This window comes from Oryctolagus cuniculus, chromosome 8 (assembly GCF_051225735.1).
Source record: "Oryctolagus cuniculus isolate XC-2025 breed Fujian yellow rabbit chromosome 8, ASM5122573v1, whole genome shotgun sequence".
In the NCBI taxonomy this organism is placed as follows: Eukaryota; Metazoa; Chordata; class Mammalia; order Lagomorpha; family Leporidae; genus Oryctolagus; species Oryctolagus cuniculus.
The window spans coordinates 72,254,903-72,275,804 of record NC_142874.1 but is presented as its reverse complement, the minus strand read 5'-3'; the positions used below and the strand labels follow the sequence as shown (position 1 = coordinate 72,275,804).

Here is a 20,902-nt window from a genome sequence, read left to right as displayed (position 1 = left end):
CCCATTTAGTCTGGGTTAAGGTGGAAGAGAAACGATTTTTAAACAAATTGAGTTAGGTTATGAAAATCAACCTGGCAAAAGGAAAAACGGACAACTCTCAATCTTAGGCAGGCAGGAAAACGAGTTGATGGCGGTTTCATCCCAAAGAATATGCCTTCCCGTCCTTTCCCGAGCTGTTTCCACAACACACTAATCTTCAGTAATAACTGAACCACATTCGCACGCAGTGCTCATTTTAAAGCAGAATCATTCCCTGCGGGATCTGCTCCCAGCCACTGATTTCTGTTTCTGTGTTCTACAGACCAGTTCAGCCAGGCCGGGCGCCAGCTCTGAGCCAGCCACGCACCGCCAAAGTGGGCGCTGTGGTGCGTCCCGGTGTCGCCCCGGAGGCCTCGGACCCGGGCAGCGGGCAGCCCGCGGGCAGTAGGGGGCGCTCCAGAACCTCGGTCCCCTCTCTGGTCGAACCCGGCTCTCCGCCCCGCCACCCTGTGTGTCCAAGTTCTGTACCTGGGTCGGTGTACTAAACTTCCCCCAAGACAGAAAATTCGGTGACACGCCTAAGGGACACACCAGAGGAACACAGAGCACCTCACCCCTGACAAGTTGATATCATTCTGTATCATCTCTGCGTCTCCCAACTGATCAAAGGCTGTCACCAAGGCTGGAAACTAAGCAAAGCCGCTTTTTCACACGCCACAGCGCCTACAGCTCTATCGCTTAAAAAAAAAAAAAAAAAGAAACGAAAAAAGAAAAAAGAAAGGGAGCAGCCACCGAACCCTGGGAACCGCAGCCAAAGTTAGCACTGAGGCGGCCCAGCGGCCGCCGCGCGCCCACTCGTTCTGCAGGAGACATGCGACGGCTTCGGTTCTGAGTCCCCTCCACCTGCGAACGGAACGCAGCGAGACCAGGCGCCCGGGCAGACCTTCGGCCCACACGCTGTGTCCCAATCCGTTCCCCCCGCTCCACCCCACTTCTCTGCCCCCGTCCCGACACGGGACCCAAGCTCCCAAGGCCGCTCCACGCCGGGACGCTGGCAGGAGTTCGAGGTTCAAGTGAGCGCCCGGGTGCGCGCGCGCCTCCCCTGCCTTGGCCCCCGGGCTCAGCTCGCGGACCCCACGTGCGTTTTTCCTCTGCCCCCCATGACGGCCGCGCGCGCGCGCCCCACGTCTGGCTGAGGGAGCGCCTGCCCGCCGGGGTGCGTGTCAGGTGTGTGTGTGTGCGCCCGTCTGCGGGGCTATCCCGGACGGCACCCCCGCCACGCCGTCGACGCCCCCCAAGTCCCTTCACAGAGCAGGAGCCTAGGGACGACCGCGGCCCGAGGTCTGCGCTCTCGAAGTAGCCCCAAGTCGCACTCACCGCGCCGAGCTCAGTGGGCTTGGGCACGTGGCAAAGCGACCCCAGACGAGCCTTCCCGCCCCCGCCCCAGGCGCCGCCCAGCCGAGGCGCGGACCCCGGCCCCGCGGGGTACTCACAGGTCCGGCCCGGGGGAGAAAGGCGGCGGGCAGAAGCCATGCGGCTCGCGCCGCAAGGGCGCCGAGCGCGGCTCCAGCCCCCCGTTGACGCCTCTCCAACCCCGGCGACGACGCTGCGGCTCCGCGCCTTCGTCCTCGCCCTCTTCCTCCTCCTCCTCCGGAGCTGGGAAGGTCACCCTCGCTTGCTCCTTGCACTTCCTGACCTTGGTGGACATCGCGCCGGCTGTGGTCCGAGCGCGGGGATGCCGGCCGCCGGCCTCCGCCACCGCCGCGGCCGCGCGGTCTCCGGGCAGCGCCCCTTCCCCACCTCCCGCAGCTCCAGGCAGCGCAGGGCGGGAAGGCAGGAGGCGAGGGCGGCGCGGCCGGAGATGGAGCAGTTAGAGGCGAGAGACGAAGCCGAGCCGCCGCCGCCCACCATCAACCCCTGGGAGCAGCCGCGGTGGCCGTGGCTGCGAGGAAGAAGCCCGGGGCGGAGCGGGGCGCGGGCGCGGGCGCGGGCGCTGGGAAGGACGCCCCGGCCCCGCGGTGGCGGCGGTGCCTCCTGCGCGCCGGTCTCCAGTCTCCGACAGCATCACTCGCTAGGACAGCATCGTTACTCGGGGCGAAGGAGAGCGAGGGTGGGGGAGAAGCAGTTCCTTATCAGACAGAGCTGCAGAGGGAATCCGGCCGGCAGGTGGGGAGGGAAGGCATTGGAGAACCCGCCCCGCCCGGCTTGCTGTCGCCTCCAGAGGACCCAGCGCCCCTTTGCATCTGCAGAGACAAGTTTCCCAAGAAAGGGAAGAGGAATCAACTGGCTTGTGAATTTTCCTGAAGTCGTATGACTCCGTTCAACTCTTCGGATTTGTTTCCAGAAGCATCGCTCATTGGTTGTGTTGCTCACTGCAAGACGTGGTTGAATCTACAGAGGTTTAAGGTTATTTCCCTGAACATCTTTGTACCCCAGAATAGCACTGCTTTAAACGCGCACGAGGCGTCGTTTGTTTTAGTGAATCTCCAAAGCGTCTGACAAGTTCGGTAAACTTTCCAAGAAATCGATTTCAGCAAAATTTAAAATCTTCTTTTTAAAACTTAAAAAGAAAAAAATGTGTCTTACGACCTAAGAGCAGTCGTTCTTCACGGAAGGAAAGTCTTAGGGATAATAAATGAATCCCTCTCTCCTTTTAGAAATGAGAAGGCAGAGGCCTAGCCAGCCTGAGTCAACTTGTCCAGTACTCAAGGTAGGTAGTGAGAAAGCTCAGATTAGTTCCAGGTGCCTGTGTTCTCCAAGATTTCCTATTGCCTCAAATAGGACTTTCCAAGTCCAACTTGGAGGGATCACAAAAATGCCAGACTTGCTAGGATGACATATAATAACATTTACCTATTTTTAACTGCATCCAGTTATACTGTACTTTTTTGAGGAACAATCCTCCCAATGTAAGCAAAACACAAGAAAGGAAATGTAGCTCGCTTACTCTCGCGTGCTCTCTCTCTCTCTCTCTTCTTCCCTCCCACCCCAACCCCCTTAAATAGAGATGTATTATTTATTTGAAAGGCAGAGTTACAGAGAGAGGGAGAAAGATCTCCATCTGGATCTCCCATGTGGGTGGCAGGGGCCCAAGCACTTGGGCCATCTGCTGCTGCTTTCCTAGGTGTGTTAGCAGGGAACTGAATCAGAAGTGGAGCAGCCAGGACACCAACTGGCACCCATATGGAATGCTGGTATCACAACGGGTGGCTTAACCCGTTGCTGTGCCACAGTGCCAGCCCCAAATGTAGCTCTTTTGAAATTAATTCTTAAAAAGTAAATAAGATCATCAGTATTTTGTTAAATAGATAATAATTCTGTATGTTTAAGGGAGCAATGATACTCATTTACACATTGATACAGGGGAAAATAGAATGACTCCTGTCCAGTACCACGCAGTTGGCAGCCTTTTGCTGTTTGCACCTGTGAACGTGTTGCAATGCTCACAGTGTAACCTGACAGTCCCCTTCGACCCCACCTCTGAACACCAGGGACTCTAAAGCAGCAGTGCCCTTCTCCCCCCAGCACCCTCACCTTCGTTCAGGTCCCTGTGGTCCTCTATGCCCCCTGCTTTCTCTGCAGCCTTCCTGTCTCAATGCCACTTGATTCTCTGCACACCAGAGACACCATGCTCAGAGCAAGTGTGATCAGGACTTTTCCTTTTGAAAATCTCTGGCGATGCCCCCACTGCTTTCAGATTTAAATCCAAACTTTTTTTTTAATATTTATTTTTTTTTGCTCAAGAGGCAGAGTTACAGACAGAGGGAGAGGCAGAGAGAGAGGCCCTCCATCTGCTGGTTCACTCCCCCATTGAATGGCTGCAACAGCAGAAGCAGGGTCAATCCAAAGCGAAGAGTCAGGAGCTTCTTCCGAGTTTCCCATGCGGGTGCTGGACCCCAAGCACTTGGGCCACTTTCCACTGCTTTCCCAGGCCATCAGCATGGAGCTGAATGGGAAGTGGAGCAGCCGAGACTCGAACTGTCACCCATATGGGATGCCGGAGCTACAGGCAGAGGCCCAACCTACCACACCACAGCACTGGCCCCTAATCCAAATTTGGCATGCCCCACTGACTCTAATTCTTCAGTCTCTGCTCTATCCTCCCTCTTTACACATTCTGAGTGCCGTTAGCCTGCACGTCTCATTCATTACCTGACGTTCTGGACATTTCCCTGCTTCCCTGCCTCTGTCACTGGTATCCAGGTCACTGACAATGTCTGTCTGTCTTGTCTCATCCACCTGGCAAACTCCCACTCTGCCCCAAAGACTTGGTTAGATGTGCCCCTCAATTTGGCAGCCCCCCTACATCCCAGTGGAGTTCCCACAGTCCTCAGTGCTTAGCTATTCTGTGCAGACCACAGTCTCACTGATCACAGCATATTGAACTGAACTCTGTATGTGGCTGTCTCCTCTTCCAATTGTGAATTCCTTGAGGGTGATTAGGGATCTTATTTGAGATACTTGCGTGATCATATTTTTGTGTTTGTTTTTTAAAGATTTATTTATTTTATAGGCAGAGTTAGAGAGAGAGAGGGAGGCAGAGAAATCTTCCGTCTGCTGGTTTACTCCCCAGTGGCTGCAATGACAAGGACTTAGCTAAGCCAACATCAGGAACCAGGAACTCCATCCTCATCTCCTACATGGGTAGCAAAGACCTAAGCCCTTGGACTATCATCTGCTGCCTTTGTGGGCCCATTAGCAGGGAGCTGGATCAGAAGCTGAGCAGTGGGGACTTGAACCAGTTCTCCCATACAGGATACCGTCATTGCAGGCAGCAGCTTAACCCTCTGCACCACAGCGCCACCCCTGGGGGCTCATCTTTCTGTCCTTGCCATTCATAGCTCAGTACTTAATGTACAGGATAAACTCAATACATGTTCTGTTGAGTGAACTCATGAAGCCTTCAGGTTGTTTATAACGATATTGACAAGCTCAGGAACCTGTCTTTACAGGGCTCTGGATAGAAGCTCTTTGGGAATGTTGGAGTCACTAGGTCTTACTATTAGAACATGCGTTATTTTCCTCAGGCTGTCATAACACAGAATCAAGGACTGGGTGACTTAAACAACATTTATATTTTCACAGTTCTCAGGGTTAGACATCTGAGTTCAAAGTGTCAGCAGGGCTGCTTTCTCCCAGGTCCTCTCTCCTTGGCTGGCAGATGGCTGTCTTCTCTCTCTGTGTCTTCAAATGGCCTTCCCTGTATGCCTATGTCCTAGCCTTCCCTTCTAAGGATGCTGGTCATCAGAATAGGGCCCACCCTAATCACTTCATTCTGCCTTCATTAGCTCTCTCAAGGCCAACAGCCATCACGGGGAGTTGGACCTTCAACATGTGAGTTGGGGTAGGGTTGTGGTTCAGCCCCTGACACTCACAACAACCCTTCTGCATGCAGGGAGCTGCTCCAGCCCAAGCCTGGTGCATTTATAGCCTTAAGAAGCAAGGCCCTGGAAGTTATGAAAACCCAGAGAGAAAACTAAAAGAAGCTCATTTTTAGATCAGAGGAAATTGTCAACTTTGTCCTATTTATTTATTTATTTATTTATCTATCAAAGACGGTTATTACTGCATATGCAAGTGTGTGGTCAGCTGTCCGTGTATTCATTAAATAAATGTTTGCTTAACTTACATTCAAAACTCAATTCTTATTTGGGGAACAAAAAAAAATTCAGTGTTCAAAGTATCCAGCTTTTCAAATGGGTTATTTTTCAAGAAGAGGTAGCCACTGAGGCGTTAGTGAGGCATAACTTCTGTGATAAGTCCAAGTAAAGTAAGAGATCTGTAAAAGCAACCTGGTAGGAGAGAATGGTCTCCAAATTTCCTCCTAAATCTGAGAAAATGCCATCCCTTCTGTGGAATCGGTTTCACAAACAGTGGCAAACCCTTTCTCCCCTTTGCCTGCCCGTCTTTATCCAGGGCTGTCTAATGAGAAGACAGTGTTGAGTAGTACTTCTTGCACTACAGCATGAAGGTTATGTCTTAGTGATTTTCTCAAGGGAGCAAGAGCATGGAGCAGGTATAATGTTCTAAACAGTGCATTGCTTCCCTACTTTTAATAACTGAAGTTCTCTCGGGGCCAGTGCCATGGCTCACTTGGTTGATCCTCCGCCTGCGGCACCAGTATCTCATATGGGAGCCAGGTTCTAGTCCCGGCTGCTCCTCTTCCAGTCCAGCTCTCTGCTGTGGCCCGGGGAAGGCAGTGGAGGATGGCCCAAGTGCTTGGGCGCCTGCACCCACATGGGAGACCAGGAAGAGGCACCTGGCTCCTGGCTTTGGATCGGCTCAGCTCTGGCTGTGGTGGCCATTTGGGGAGTGAACCAGTGGAGGGAAGACCTTTCTCTCTGTCTCTCTCTCTCACTGTCTGTAACTTTGCCTGTCAAATAAATAAATAAAAATAAAAAAGCCAAATGTTAAATTAAAAAAAAAACCTGAAGTTCTCTTATAAGTGGGTTTTGTTTTTGCTTTCTTAAAGTAACCTTACATCATGAATTTTGTTAACAACAAAAGAAAATACAGTGTCTCTGAACAATTGAAGCCCCAAGGGTGGCATCTTTGACCTTATCACTAGCGTTATCAATATTATTAATATTATAGTACATTTTACCCAGAATTTACAGTGTCCAGTAAGCCATTTATCATGATATGTGTACTTCTCTTACTGGACAAGGAAGCCCCAGGCAGTTCCCTAACTTAAAATACATGTTATGAAAATTTCTCCATGAGTCTGAACTTTGGCACTCAAAATTTATTTTATCATCAAAATAGTTATAAATGATGGTGGTATTTCTAAGATGGTTAATAAACTTGTTTCAGTGATGGAATACAGAGATACTTAAGAACAAATACTCTAGGCCAGAGACCTGCAATCAAGTCTCCCCTCACTGCTCCCAAGCTCCATGACCTTGGGGAACTTACTCAACCTCGTGGAGCCTCTAAAACATGAAGATATCATCACAGTACCTATTTCACAGGACTGCTATAAGTATTTTATATCAATGGCACTTAACACTATGCCTGGGAGCTAACATGGCAAAGTGGGTTAAACAACCACCTGTGATGCCAGCATCCCATATGAGTGCTGGTTTGAGTCCTAACTGCTCCTCTTTTGATCCAGCTCCCTGCTAATGCACCTGATCCAGCAGTGGGAGATGGCACTGGGAGACCTGGATGAATTTCTGACCGTTGGCTTTGGCTTGGCCTCACCCTGACCATTGTGGCCATTTGGGGAATGAACCACCAATGTAAGGTCTCTCTCTTTCTCTCTCTCTCTGTCTGTCTCTTCCTCTTTCTCTCTCCGTAATTCTGCCTTTCAAATAAATAAATAAATGAGTAAATAAATAAACCTGGAAAACAGAACTGTGCCCAGCATAGTAGGTGCTATGTGTCAGCTATCATCAGTTCAGTCTTGTGCATTATAGAGTTAATGATAACAGTCTGAAGTCTAGGTCCTAGAACTAGCATCTCTCCTGTCTGATCTTGAAGCCACTCCATCATAGCCTTTGCCAGATTGTAAGACAGTTGACTTGTCTGTCTCCACTGGGCTTTGAGTTCTTCTAGGGGCAGGAACAATGTCTTATTTGACCTTGTCACACAGGCATAATCATAAAGCTGGAGATATAGCGAGTGCTCAGTACATGGAAACTGATAATCATAGCAGTGGCGGTTGCAACAGCAGACATTAGATAAATGTTTGTGAATATTTGAAATCCAGGAGAGGGAGAAGGAAGAAGAGACGGTTCTTCCTCTGCTTTGGGTACCCTGCCAACTCCAGGGAAAATCTGAGAATGGGCAAAGCTTCTCTTTGGCATCTCACTGCTCTCTCTCCATCTTTTTCTACACTAGTATGATACACAGCCTCCCTGGCACCTATGGACTCAGTGATGTTGTAATCCTCCCAACAATGTTATCTCTTAGGCTAGCTGTACCCCAGATGCTCTGTGGTTCACATTTACCCTTCTATTTCCTGCCAGGCAAATTGCTCTTCCTTCAGGGCAGCCAGTGCACATAACTGTTAAAGGGGAAGTGTCTTCTACAAAGTCACACAAATGTGCATGAACACCTAGCAGTCAATGCTGCAAGGGATTTACATTTTTAAAAAACCTCCAGTAACAGGAGGTTACTATCCACTTGGTGGATACTAGCTGTGTGTTAAATTGAAGAGAAAGGAAGATGCTTTGAGGGGAGGCAAAAAAGGTGAAGGTGCCCAGTAGCAAGCCAGACTTGAGTCAACTCCTCTGTAGAGGTTCTGACTTTTGTTTTCTCAGCTACTGAGGTTTTAATTCCAACCAACTTAAATTTTCCCCTTCTCCACCCCATCAATATCTGCCAACAACATTTTCAAGAAAGGTTCCCAAGTTGAGGAGGGAATGGAAAATAGGATAAAAGACAGAGCTGGGTATCTAATGTGAGTAAAGTCTCAATCTTGAGAAAATAGAGATAGAAACTTAGGATACTTGGGAGACAATTCTCCTTGAGGATCTCACATTTCTCTACATCTCATGAGCAGAACAATGTCTACCTTTGTTCTGAAATATCTTTCCAAGGACTTATGTTTTTTATGATGATGATGAACAGTCTTGGAAGAGAAAGAGTTCCTCTTTGGAGAAGAGAGCAAATATGTTTACTCTCTGCTGTAATAAGGATAGTGCTTTCCCTGCAGGCAAAGGGAAAACAGGCTTATCAGGCCATTATAGGAGATTCAGGTTACCTGACCATGGCTTTCCTCTGTTGCAGTGCAACCCACTGCATATGCAGGTGTCCTCTGGCCCTCTTCCTGGCCCTCTGTGGGCATTTAGAGAAGGGGAACTGGCACAAATGCTGACACTCTGGCTACAACTACTGCTATGTGTAATCAACTGTTCTTTGTCTTGTGCCTAGGAGTTTTATGCCTCCTGCCAGCATCCATGAAACCATGACTGACTACCTTGTTAATTCACAAGTAGGGTAAAATCTCAGACCTTTCATAGTTCTTGACAATTATTGCATTTCACAGATGAAGAATTCATGACTTTCCCCAGAGCAGAAAACTCCAAGAGTAAATTAGATTCTTAAAGAGGTTGTAATAACTTTCCCACGTGACTAAATGCATTATTAATCAATTTTTCTGTGCCCCAGTATTCTTTTGCATGCCTGCTAATACAATCTTTTGGTGAAATCAGTACCAGAGAGAATCAATGCTCTCTACCTAGCAAGATATGGACTTGGTAAGCACTTAGGGCTTTTTATTGACAATCTTAAGAGTGACTAGACTCTAAGTCTGCTACTCAAGGCTTAAAACACTGTTGTGTTTGGGGATTTGAGAAAAAGTGGGGTGGATGCTTAGTGTTCATTTCCTCAACCTCTCTGTGTGAACACACAGAAATCAAATCTGTCCAGCCTCTATTTTTGGCAAGGTTAAGAACAACTCTACTTCTTCCTAATCCTTGTGATCCCTGCCAACCCTCTTCCGAAAACTATTTAAAGATGTGTTCCTCAAAGTTATATTTGTCCTTCCTTGAGGGAGAAGAATACCAATCACGTTTAAATGGGATACTGACAGCGATGGGTCATATAAATTATACATCAGAAAGGAAGGTAGGGAAAATAGTATGGTTTAATCTTTCCACTCATTGTACTTTTTTTAAAACTTTTATTTAATGAATATAAATTTCCAAAGTACAGCTTATAGATTACAATGGCCTTTTCCCCCCATAACTTCCCTCCCACCCGCAACCCTCCCCTCTCCCGCTCCCTCTCTCCTTCCGTTCACATCAAGATTCATTTTCAATTATCTTTATATACAGAAGATCAATTTAGCATATATTAAGTAAAGATTTCAACAGTTTGCCCCCACACAGAAACACAAAGTGTAAAATACTGTTTGAGTACTAGTTATAGCATTAAATCACAATGTACAGCACATTAAGGACAGAGATCCTACATGAAGAGTAAGTGCACAGTGACTCCGGTTGTTGACTTAACAAATTGACACTCTTGTTTATGGTGTCAGTAATCACCCTAGGCTCTTGTCATGAGTTGCCAAGGCTATGGAGGCCTTTTGAGTTTGCCGACTCTCATCATATTTAGACAAGGTCGTAGTCAAAGTGGAAGTTCTCTCCTCCCTTCAGAGAAAGGTACCTCCTTCTTTGATGACCTATTCTTTCCAGTGGGATCTCACTCGCAGAGATCTTTCATTTAGGTCATTTTTTTTTTTTTTTTTTTTTTGCCACAGTGTCTTGGCTTTCCATACTCATTGTACTTTTACCTTCAATGAGATGAGATAAAGTTGTTTCTTATTTGTGTTAATTCTACTGGGGCAGAATCCTTAGGACATATTTTAAAGTGCCGATTAAAGCCTAAGTGCAGTTCTCTTTATTTTGCCAGCTCACAGAGCCCTTTATGTCAAATTCATTCCGTGGTACAGACACATCTCATAGGTTTCGAATGTAACCCATCCCAAAGTTTGAATTGCTTGGTAATAGACTTAGGATAGGTCTGTTAGTCTCCCTATTCCTGGGTCAGTGATTAACCACTTTGCCTTCTTTTGTTTTGTTTAGAAGCACTACTATCTTCTCACCACCAGTGGATGCAGTGAGACCTGCTCTACTGATGCCCCAAGTCCAACCAGAGAGGAATTAAGAGGAGGGAAAGTGAAGCTCACTTACACTTTCTGGATACATAAAAGACAATGTTTCTCCATAGCTTTAAGCCATGTACTTTCTGTCTCCCCATCTCCCATTAGATGTCTCTAATCTTCAAATGTAACTCCTTCATCCTTTAACAGTTAATATTATGCAACTGTGCTCAGGTAAAACCAAAGGAAAGAGAAACAGGAGAAAAGACTTCAAATGTTCTCTGCTCTTCTCTGTATTTACCTGGAATAACTTACCTTAAAAATGTATGAAATACTTATACAGGATGCGCAATGGTGTTATTTTAATGCAAATTTTGATTAAAAGTTAAAATATAATATATTCACACAGAACATAGAAATATGTAACTCAACTATTAAGACTTCTGACCAGACATTATAATCATGCCTGCAAAGATTTTAGGGCTAAAGGAAAGAGAAGAGATTATACTATCCAAAAAATCATGAACCACATAGAGTTGAAACATGTTTTCAAGGAGACCTTATAATGCTTGACTCCCCCTGCACTGTCCTGGTCAAACTTTCATGCATATACATGACTCTGTCTTCATTACATAAGCACTTTTAAAAAACGCAATCCACTTGCCTCTATAGATTTTTTTAATGCAATAAATCCTTCCACAGAAGAGGTTTAGATGCCAAGAAGAAAATTTCATGGTAAGGCCTACATCTTAATCAATGAGCCAAGTCCTGGAGTAACTGCCCTTATAAAGAAGGTTGTTGCACATCTCAGTGATGGAATAAGCACTGAAAGAACATTAAGTGATGTCTCTGAGGGTTTCAGGAAAGCACTGATGTCCAATGCACCAATATCTTCAAGGATTAGAAAAGTCCAACTAACCATGTAAAAACCCAACTCAGTAAGCAATTGAATTCTTATTGAAAATGTGTGCTTTTGAATACAAGCCTTGAATGGAGTTATAATTGTGAGTTGAGGGGGCCAGTATTGTGGCACAGCAGGTTAAGTCCATATGGGAGCACCAGTTTGAGTCCCAGATATTCTACTTCTGATACAGATCACTGCTAATGCACAGAAGAGGGCCCCAGTGTTTGGGCTCCTGCCACCCAAATGGAAGATCCAAATAGTGTTTCTGGTTCCTAGTTTCAGCCTTGCCCAGCCCCAGCCATTATGGCCATTTGGTGAGTGAACCAGTGGGTGGAAGATCTCTGTGTGTCTCTCCCTCTCAATCACTTTACCTTTTCAATAATAAAATAAATCTTAAAAAAAATTTGTGAGTTGAGGATGAGATTATAGGATAAGAATCTATGTTAATAAGGATATGTTAATAAGGATCTATGTTATTTTATTGCAAACCAAAAAGGAGACAGGTTATATATTTTTGTATGCAAAAGCAGGAGAATGGTATAAAGTATAACTGCAAAGTGTCAACTTTGAATCTTGATTCAGTCATTTCTCCTGGAAAAGGAGCTTTGTCCAATGGACTTTGTTGGCATCATATGAAAGTAATATTTTTTGCATAGCCCAAGAACAGCAATCAAAGACTTTTATCTGCATCAAACAATTCCTACACACCAAAGTCTTTCTTATAAAAGTTCTACTTTAGTCATCGCAACTGAGCAACAAAAAGGAGTCATTTCCTTGGGATCCTTTGTTTGTTTTATGTGGACTTTCCTCAATCAACTGTTCAGCTAGCAGCTTGAAATTCCAAAATCCCCAGGGAAAGAGAGGTTTCTTGCACGCCAGAAGGAGGATGGCAGGCTCCCAAACCATAAATGGCTCCAATTTTCATGTAAAATCAGCTTAGTGAATCACAGGTGGATTTTTACCAAAAATGCATTGACGGGCTTAAATAATCTGCTCAACCTTGGCTAGAAATATGATGTACACTGAAGCCAAATACATTAAAATGCCCACAAAGACACTTCTGGAGATAATTCAGCCAAAACCTAATATCCAGAAATGAATTGACTTCAGGAAGAATAATAAAAGCTCATAATGAGCACTGAGAGACACTAAGGATTTATGTATCAGAACTGTTATGGGAAGGAAAATGGAATATTCCAGCTAGAATAACTTTGGGGGAGAACATATAAGAAGATTGTACTCATAGTTTAGATCTGCTTTCAAGGATTACTTTTATATAAATGCAAACTTTAAAATAAAGTTCAAAGTAGAGAAAAAAACCCAGCAGTACCTTAGAGAATTTAAGATCCTAAAGTAGTCATGTGGTCATTAATGAAATGATTTTAAATACACAAAATCTAAGCCAGATGTATCATTTGAGACAGTCATGACCAGAGTCTACATGTTTTCTCCAGAATCTCAAATCATCATCATCATCATCATCATCATCATCATCATCATTAGTAGAAGCATCAGTTATTTTTTTCCTACAATTTCACACTGTTTGGAATGGAGTAAGCACCTGTAGGATGATGCTGTGGAGACCTAAAATGAACTCATAGACAGAAGCTCTGTGACTTTCAGTGGAGTTACATTCTCATGAACCTATTATTAAGTTGGAAATAACCTATGTTGAAAACGCATTCAATAGATGTAACACACCGAACACCATAGCTATGCATAGACTACACTAACAATGCCCAGAACACTTACGTTAACCTACAGCTTGGCAAAATCCTCTAACACATAGCCTATTTTGTAATAAAATGTTGACTCACGTGATTTGTTGAGTATAGTACACAGTGGAGCACAGTCCTGGTGGCTTCCCCTCACATTCCCTAGGTTGCAGGACTGACTGGGGTCTGTGGCTCACTGCCTAACAACACAATGGCATATCATACCAAATATTGCTACCATAGGAAAAAGCTGTAAAAACCCAAAATTCAAAGTGCAGTTTCTACTGATGCATGTATCACTTCTACACCATCATAAAGAGGAAAGATCTTACATCCAACCATCACAAGTCGGGGGCTCTATATAAAATTCAAGTTTGAGTTATCAGCCTTACCTCCCATTACCTCTCCTTTGAAATGCTGTGTGTGTTCCCTCTGCCTGTGCCCTTCTCTAGATGTCTGCCCGGCAAACTCTTCATCCTTCAAGTCTCAAAAATCTCTACTTCCTTGAAATTCCCTTCTTCAAGGTAAGGTCATCATTACCCTTTTGCTCTTGAAATAAAACCACCACCATATCTTGGTCAAAAACTGGATGCAGACTGTGACCATACTGAAATTCTTTAAATGAAGGAAACAAGCAAAACCAGCCACACCAAATCAGAATTGAATAGGTGAATCCATTCTAATTGTTAAATGTTTAAATAAACTTAAAGTAGAGTAAAATCTACAGATCCTTCTCATCCTCCACTCCCCTCAATCCTACTCCGGTCCTCAGAAATAACTGCACTACAGAGTTTGGGCTTATTGCTTCAGGCTTTTTTCCTACATAATCAAATACCTTGCTTCCACAGCATTGAAGAGCATGACATTGGAGACAGGCTGCTTAGTCATCATATACTATAAGGTGTTTGAAAGTTATCTGATTGCCACATGAGAGCCTTTTACTGGAAGATTCCTAAAAATTTTCAGTCAAAGTGTGTAGCTTAGTCCTTTGATATCTGTGCAGGATTGGTTCCAGGACCCCTGGCAGGTACTGAAATTCACAGATGCTCAAGTCCCTTGTATAAATGGCATAGGCTTTGCCTACAACCTAAGGACATCCTCCCATATACTTTAAATTATATCCAGATTACTTATAATGCCTAACATAATGTAAATGTATTGTAAGTAGTTTTACTGGGGGCTGGTGCTGTGGTGTAGCAAGTAAAGCTGCTGCCTGAGATGCTGGTATCCAATGTGGGCACCAGTTCAAGTCCTGGATGTTCCACTTCCAATCCAGCTCTCTGCTAATGGCCTGGGAGAGTAGTGGGGGATGGCCCAAGTGCTTGGGTACCTGTTACCCAGTGGGAGACCCAGATGAAACTCCTTGTTTGAACCTTGCTCAGCCTTGACAGTTGCAGCCATCTGGGGAGGTAAACCAGCAGATGGAAGACTTCTCCTTCTCTGTTTCTCTCTCTCTATTTGAGTCTGACTTTATAATAGGTAAATAAATCTCAAAAGAAATAGTTATACTGTATTTTTTAGGGAATAATGATAAGGGAAAAAAGTCTGTACATATGCAGTGCAGATTCAACCATCATAGGCCTAACTACATAGCACACATCAGCAACAAAACTTTTTTTAAAATTTTCAACCCACAGTTGATTGAATCAGCAGACACTGGGGCTGAATATATATGTTTTGTGTTTGTTTATATGCTTACAAATTACCCTCTACTGAGGATGTGATAATACAAATTCCCACCCAGAGAGAGTCAAGACAGTACAGCACACACTGAAGGAGACACATCTACATGGGTCGCATCCCCTGGTCAGCAGGGTCAAGAAGCCTCTGAGGCAGCGCTTCTCCTGGGCTCCTCACCTAACCCCTGAGGCCACAATGAAGCTCTGAGTATCCTCTCTTCTTTCCCTGCTGCACCCTAGCCACTCAGGCTTCCCAACGGCACCAGGTCTGCCTAAGTCTGCTGAGACCACGCTAACTGGGCCTTTCACCTATTTGTGTACATCACTCCTCACAGCAGCTCCAGACTCCAGGGCACCCTCTCCCCTCACCTCTGCCTTCCAGCCCTGTTTCCCATAGATTCTTTACCAACTTCCCAAGTCCCTTCCATTGCTTCTTCTGGAACTCAAACTCCATCATCAGCAAAATCTGCTGCATTTTCAACCTCTTTTCTGAGATCTCCCCTCACCTTCTTGCTCAACAGAAAAGCTGGAGGTCTCCTGAGGGTGGTTCTCCCCCTCCAGCCTCATGGTCCATTTCTGTTTAGGGTCTTAAATAGGTCTTTTTAAAATTTTATTTATTTATTTTAAACTTTTATTTAATAAATATAGATTTCCAAAGTACAGCTTTTGCATTACAGTGGCTTTTTCACCCCATAACTTCCCTCCCACCCGCAACCCTCCCATCTCCTGCTCCCTCTCCCATCCCATTCACATCAAGATTCATTTTCAATTATCTTTATATACAGAAGATCAATTTAGCATATATTAAGTAAAGATTTCAACAGTTTGCACCCACACAGAAACACAAAGTGTAAAGTACTGTTTGAGTACTGGTTATAGCATTAAATCACAATGTACAGCACATTAAGGACAGAGATCCTACATGAGGAGTAAGTGCACAGTGACTACTGTTGTTGACTTAACAATTTGACACTCTTGTTTATGACGTCAGTAATCACCTGAGGCTCTTGTCATGAGTTGCCAAGGCTATGGAAGCCTTTTGAGTTCACCAACTCCGATCTTATTTAGACAAGGTCATAGTCAAAGTGGAAGTTCTCTCCTCCCTTCAGAGAAAGGTACCTCCTTCTTAAATCGGTCTTTTTGCTCTTTTTGTTCTTGCTCTAGACTTTTCCCTTCCCTCCTCTCCAAATTTGAATCCAATATCACAAATGATATTATCAACTAACCTTCATTGTTGCAATCATCTATCCATGAGCCACTCCTAATTTCTCTATGGTATGAACCCCTGGTTCATTGTCACCCTCTCCATTACATCTCCTATATTAATTTTTGAAGGTTTGGTACATAGGTAGATGATTTTTGCAACAGCCTGGCCTCTCAGTTTCTTGAATTCCTTTCATGTATCTCATCTTACAGCCTACCTTAGTCCCCACTCTGTGATCATACCTTTGAATTTGTCAGGACCACTCTCTAAACCCCCCACTAATCTCAATTTCCTGTATTTCATTCTCTGACCTCACACCCCCTTTAGATGCGGCTCATTCTCCCAAGTCTAGCAATCCTTCAGTCTTCGCAGAACCTCCAACACAGTGATCCTGCCCTTTTTTCTATCACACATAGCCCTTAACCCAGCTTATATCCATGATCATTCCTTGCATGATGCTCTCAAGTCTTGCCTCAATTCACTGCCTTATATTCTCTTGGAAATACCAACTCTGCTATGCCACGCCACTACTTGTACAGCCAAATGACTTGGAGGAAAACACACAATGGGCAAACCAAGAATATCAAGTGCAGGCTCATAGTGCCTGACCATTGTAATGGGAAGGCAGTAGGAGATGGAAGCAAGTAGAAGAGTTATTCTTTTTTTGGGGGGGGGGGGGAGGATTATAACGTGTGTTAACTCTATAGAGTGGCAGAAAAACATATACTTAAATATGCAATATTTGTGAGCAATTACTATTGCTTTTACAAATCATCTTACCTTTAGGATGCTACTCTTGAGGATAAGGACTGTCACTCAATAAATTACTCAGGAATTTAATTTTGACCAGAACATTCATTAGCTATAGCAAATTATGTGAACTGCCAAGGATGTAGGATAAGTAGGGCAGGGTGTGACCCTGGTGGAATGGAAACAAGTACTTCTTAAATACGGTTTATTTAAACATTACCTTCTCTCAACCTCCACAGTCTTTATGTTTTTGTTAAGCAGTAACTGCTTAAATGTATAGGGCTAGATTAAAGTGTTTACTGCTGCGAATATTTGTAACTTCTTCAGAGCAAAATTCTTAGATTCTTTATGAATGTTACTGTCCCATGGCCTGAATGCCTTTAGTTTTTTATCTTATTGTTACTTTCTTTTATTACTCATATTTGTTAAGCCACACTTAACATTTACAGTATAAAGCTACCTTGGGAGCAAAGGACCAAGTTGGATAAGAGGTAGGTAATCTTAGCAGTAATTCTTTCCCCTTAAACCTTACTTTATCAAAGTATTTTCTCCTATAAAGTTTTAGGATTGAAAAAAAGATCACCAGCTACTGGAATGCCTAACTGATGCAAAAGAGTCAAAATAATTAGTCCATGAACGGATGCCTTTAAATGGTATGTCTGAGTTATTTTTGAGTGTTCTTCATCATTTGTGTTAGTGATGGAATTATTAAAATACATTGATGCTGCCATGTGACAGATAGCCCCAGTCTCATACTTTACAATTAAGTAAGTAATCATAATCCAGAATTTTATGGTTTAAAAAAGCCACACATTTGTTGCCTGTGACAGAAGAATGAAATTGATCAATGATCACCTATCAAGGTATTGAAGCATTTATGCAGTTAATTTAGAATGCACTTGTCTTCAAAGTTTCCTGAATTAGCAAATATTTTTTCTGATATTTCCTTTTTTATTTTTTTGACAGGCAGAGTTAGACAGTGAGAGAGAGAGAGAGACAGAGAGAAAGGTCTTCCTTTTTCCGTTGGTTCACCCCCCAAATGGCCACCACAGCCGCGGCACTGTGCCAATCCGAAGCCAAGAGCCGGGTGCTTCCTCCTGGTCTCCCATGCGAGTGCAGGGCCCAAGCACTTGGGCCATCCTCCACTGCCTTCCCGGGCCACAGCAGAAAGCTGGACTGGAAGAGGAGCAACCGGGACAGAACCGGCGCCCTAAGCGGGACTAGAACCTGGGGTGCCGGCACCACAGGCAGAGGATTAGCCTAGTGAGCCGCGGCACCAGCCCTCATATTTCCTTTTAGTAACTCACTGGGATATGGTAAGTTGTGTGGAAAATAAATACTGTATTTTGTTTGCCACATTGTTAAATAATGCAAGGTTTTGATTTTCTGTAATCATTTTATACTCTAAAGAAGAAGTTAGTTTATTAAGACAGACTTCTTTTTGTAAAATCTCAGCATCTTCTTACACTTCAGATCTCAAGAGACTAGCAATTTCTCTGTGTGAAAATGTCAAGTATGCAATAGATGATATATAAACCCATTTAATTCTGTTCTTTCTCTCGTGTTCATGAGACATCTGATTAATTATGGTGATGTGTAATTGACATGATATGAACATGGATATTCACAGAATACTTTATAATAGAAAAAAATTAAAAGTGAAACAATATTGATGTTAAACAGGATTCCTGATGTTACAATGCTCTGAAGACTGAACTACCACAGAAGTCATGTTATGGAAGAACATTCATTGACATGGAAAAGTTCATAATACCCAGTTAGTAAAAATTGTCAATATGCATAATTTTATGCCATTAACCCCATTACAAACCAACACAGCAAAAAGACTCCAAGAATTCACACCTATCTTTAGGGGCAGGAAAGGAGGAGAGCTGCTTAGAATTTTAAATTGTCCTTTATTTTCTGTGTTTTTAATGTTTCTCCACTGACCAGCTACATCTTCTTTAAGCAGGAAAGAAATTTTAATCTAACTGTTCAATTTAGTTTAATTGCATTTTCCAAATCAATCAAAATTTATTAAATATTAATTGAGTGCAAGACATTGTCAGAAGATATTTTAAAAAAAATTTCTCCTACAGTAAGGGAACATCTAGCCATCTTTTGAATAATTGGATGTAAAGATATAAAATGTTAAAAAAAAATCAGTTAGGGTTGAACAGCAAGTCAGACCAGGCATAGAGGGTTGACAAACACATGATTAATTAAATGGACAGTTATTGCTAAGGAATCACTTGTCTGCTTTACATTTCTTTGTTTCATCTGACACAATATGAATCTAACCAAGTCACACTTTTTTCTTTCCTAGTTATACATAAACCTGGTTGTGTTTCACTGATGACATCATTATTTGTGAATAATCCCATTCTTGAGTTCACTTTCTGTGCCGTTTAGTAGAGTGTGGAACCTCTTAATTCCTTACCTGCAAGCCATTCAGTAGCATGTAAGAACTTCCCAGTGCATACTGAACATTTCAATTTGTCTGAGACTCTAATTTACATACAGGCTATAAACTTTTCTTCCATCTCTAAGTCCTGATACGGGTTAAGAGACAAGGGAAGTCCAGTAAGCTAATTAGTCATTGAGTCAATGTATATTTCTCTCTCTTTTCTTTTTTAGATTTATTTATTTAGAAGAAAATGCAACAGATAGAGACAAGGAGAGAGAGAAAGAGAGAGAGAGAGAGTGAGAGAGAGAGAGAGAATGAGAGACAAAGAGAGATATGTTTCATCTCAAATGGCTGCAATGACCAGGGGTGGACCAGGCCAGAGCCAGGAACCTCATGGGTGGAGGGCCCAAGTACTAGGACCATCTTCCACTGTTTTTCCAGGTGCATTAGCAGGGAGGTCGATCAGAAATGGAGCAACCCAAACTCAAACCAGCACCCATAGAGGATGCAGGCTTTGCAAAGTGGAAGCTTAACCCACTGTGCCACAACACTAAACAGTTATTTCTTGAGAGGTATAGAGGAGGCATGAAGACACAAGGCAGCATTCAGCCTCCGAGGCAGAGAACTAAAGCTGACTGAATGGAGGGACTTAAATGGAAATTAAGGACCCTGTCATTGGTTGTTTCCCCCTCAGCATTTAGCCATGTTTGCTAGTTTCTTCCCATAAGAAAGACTAAGAATGAATTATTGTCAGTCCTTGGAGCTAATTCCACTGCAAAGCAATACACTACTTAGAACCAATTGAAAAAAAACACCATTTTTATCTAGAAAACCAGAAACTAATGGTTTAAATTTCACTTAATGTTACCTATGGGGTAGATAACACAAATAATTATCAAATCATACTTTTCTGTTAATTGTATAGATTTTCACAGAACTCCTTTCATAGTGATTTTCAAAAACCATGTGTGAGAATTATGAGTGTGTCTTTCCTCCCAGAGGGGACTCACAGAAGATAAATTTAAAAGGCAGTACAGTGGAAGTGGTAACAGCGTCTTAATGACATTTCTTCATGCGTGATAAGTGAGAATGATACAGGGACAAACATTTCCCCACAACACCATGGATTACATTTTTCTAAGAAAATTTAATTTTTTCCACCTTATTAGGGAAACCTTCCTGCTGCCTTCCTTTTCTGCCTCCCTCCCTTCCTTCTGTCCTTTCTCCCTTCTTCTTTTTTTCTTTCTTTTCTTCCAACAAACTGCATACACACGTTTGAAACAAGATGTCTACAGTTAGTGCTGAAGAATGAGCATGTCTTTTTTCCACTGATTTAACAAATAAAAGGTGTATAAATTGTGTTCTCTGGAGACAAAAGAAATACAGTTGATCAAAGGAAAACAACAGTAGTCTCCCTATTGAAACAGAAACTTGGGGTTGGAATGTTTGGCGCAGTTGTTAAGACAATGCCTACATCCCTTCTCAGAGTACCTGGGCTCAAGTCCTGGTTCCTCTTCTGATACCAGCATTCCTACTATTGTGCACCCTGAGGGGCAAAAGTGATGGCTCAAGTGCTTGGTTCTTGCTACCCTTGTGGGAAAGGCAGGTTGAGTTCCTGATTCCTAGCTTTGGGCTACCCCAGCCCAAGCAGTTGCAGGCATTTGGGGGAGTAAACCGGTGAATGGAAGATCTCTGTGTCTGTCTTTCTGCCT

At 43.7% G+C, this 20,902-nt stretch overlaps 1 protein-coding gene across 11 annotated transcripts in view; it reads right to left on the bottom strand.

The window, feature by feature from the left end:
• Window positions 1–20,902, bottom strand: part of TRPC3 (transient receptor potential cation channel subfamily C member 3) — a 175,292-nt gene that overhangs the window by 88,298 nt on the left and 66,092 nt on the right. For 9 of the 11 annotated variants that reach the window (XR_016212012.1, XR_016212011.1, XM_017347554.4 and 6 more), the window contains exon 1: window positions 1,473–2,230. The exons of the other annotated variants lie outside the window; for them this stretch is intronic. Coding sequence is in view for 7 of the 9 variants with exons in the window: in XM_017347554.4 (XP_017203043.1) it covers window positions 1,473–1,687 (215 nt within the window). In the remaining 2 variants the exon portion in view is untranslated. Of the gene's footprint in view, window positions 1–1,472; window positions 2,231–20,902 lie in introns of those variants that run through there. 11 annotated transcript variants of the gene reach the window in all.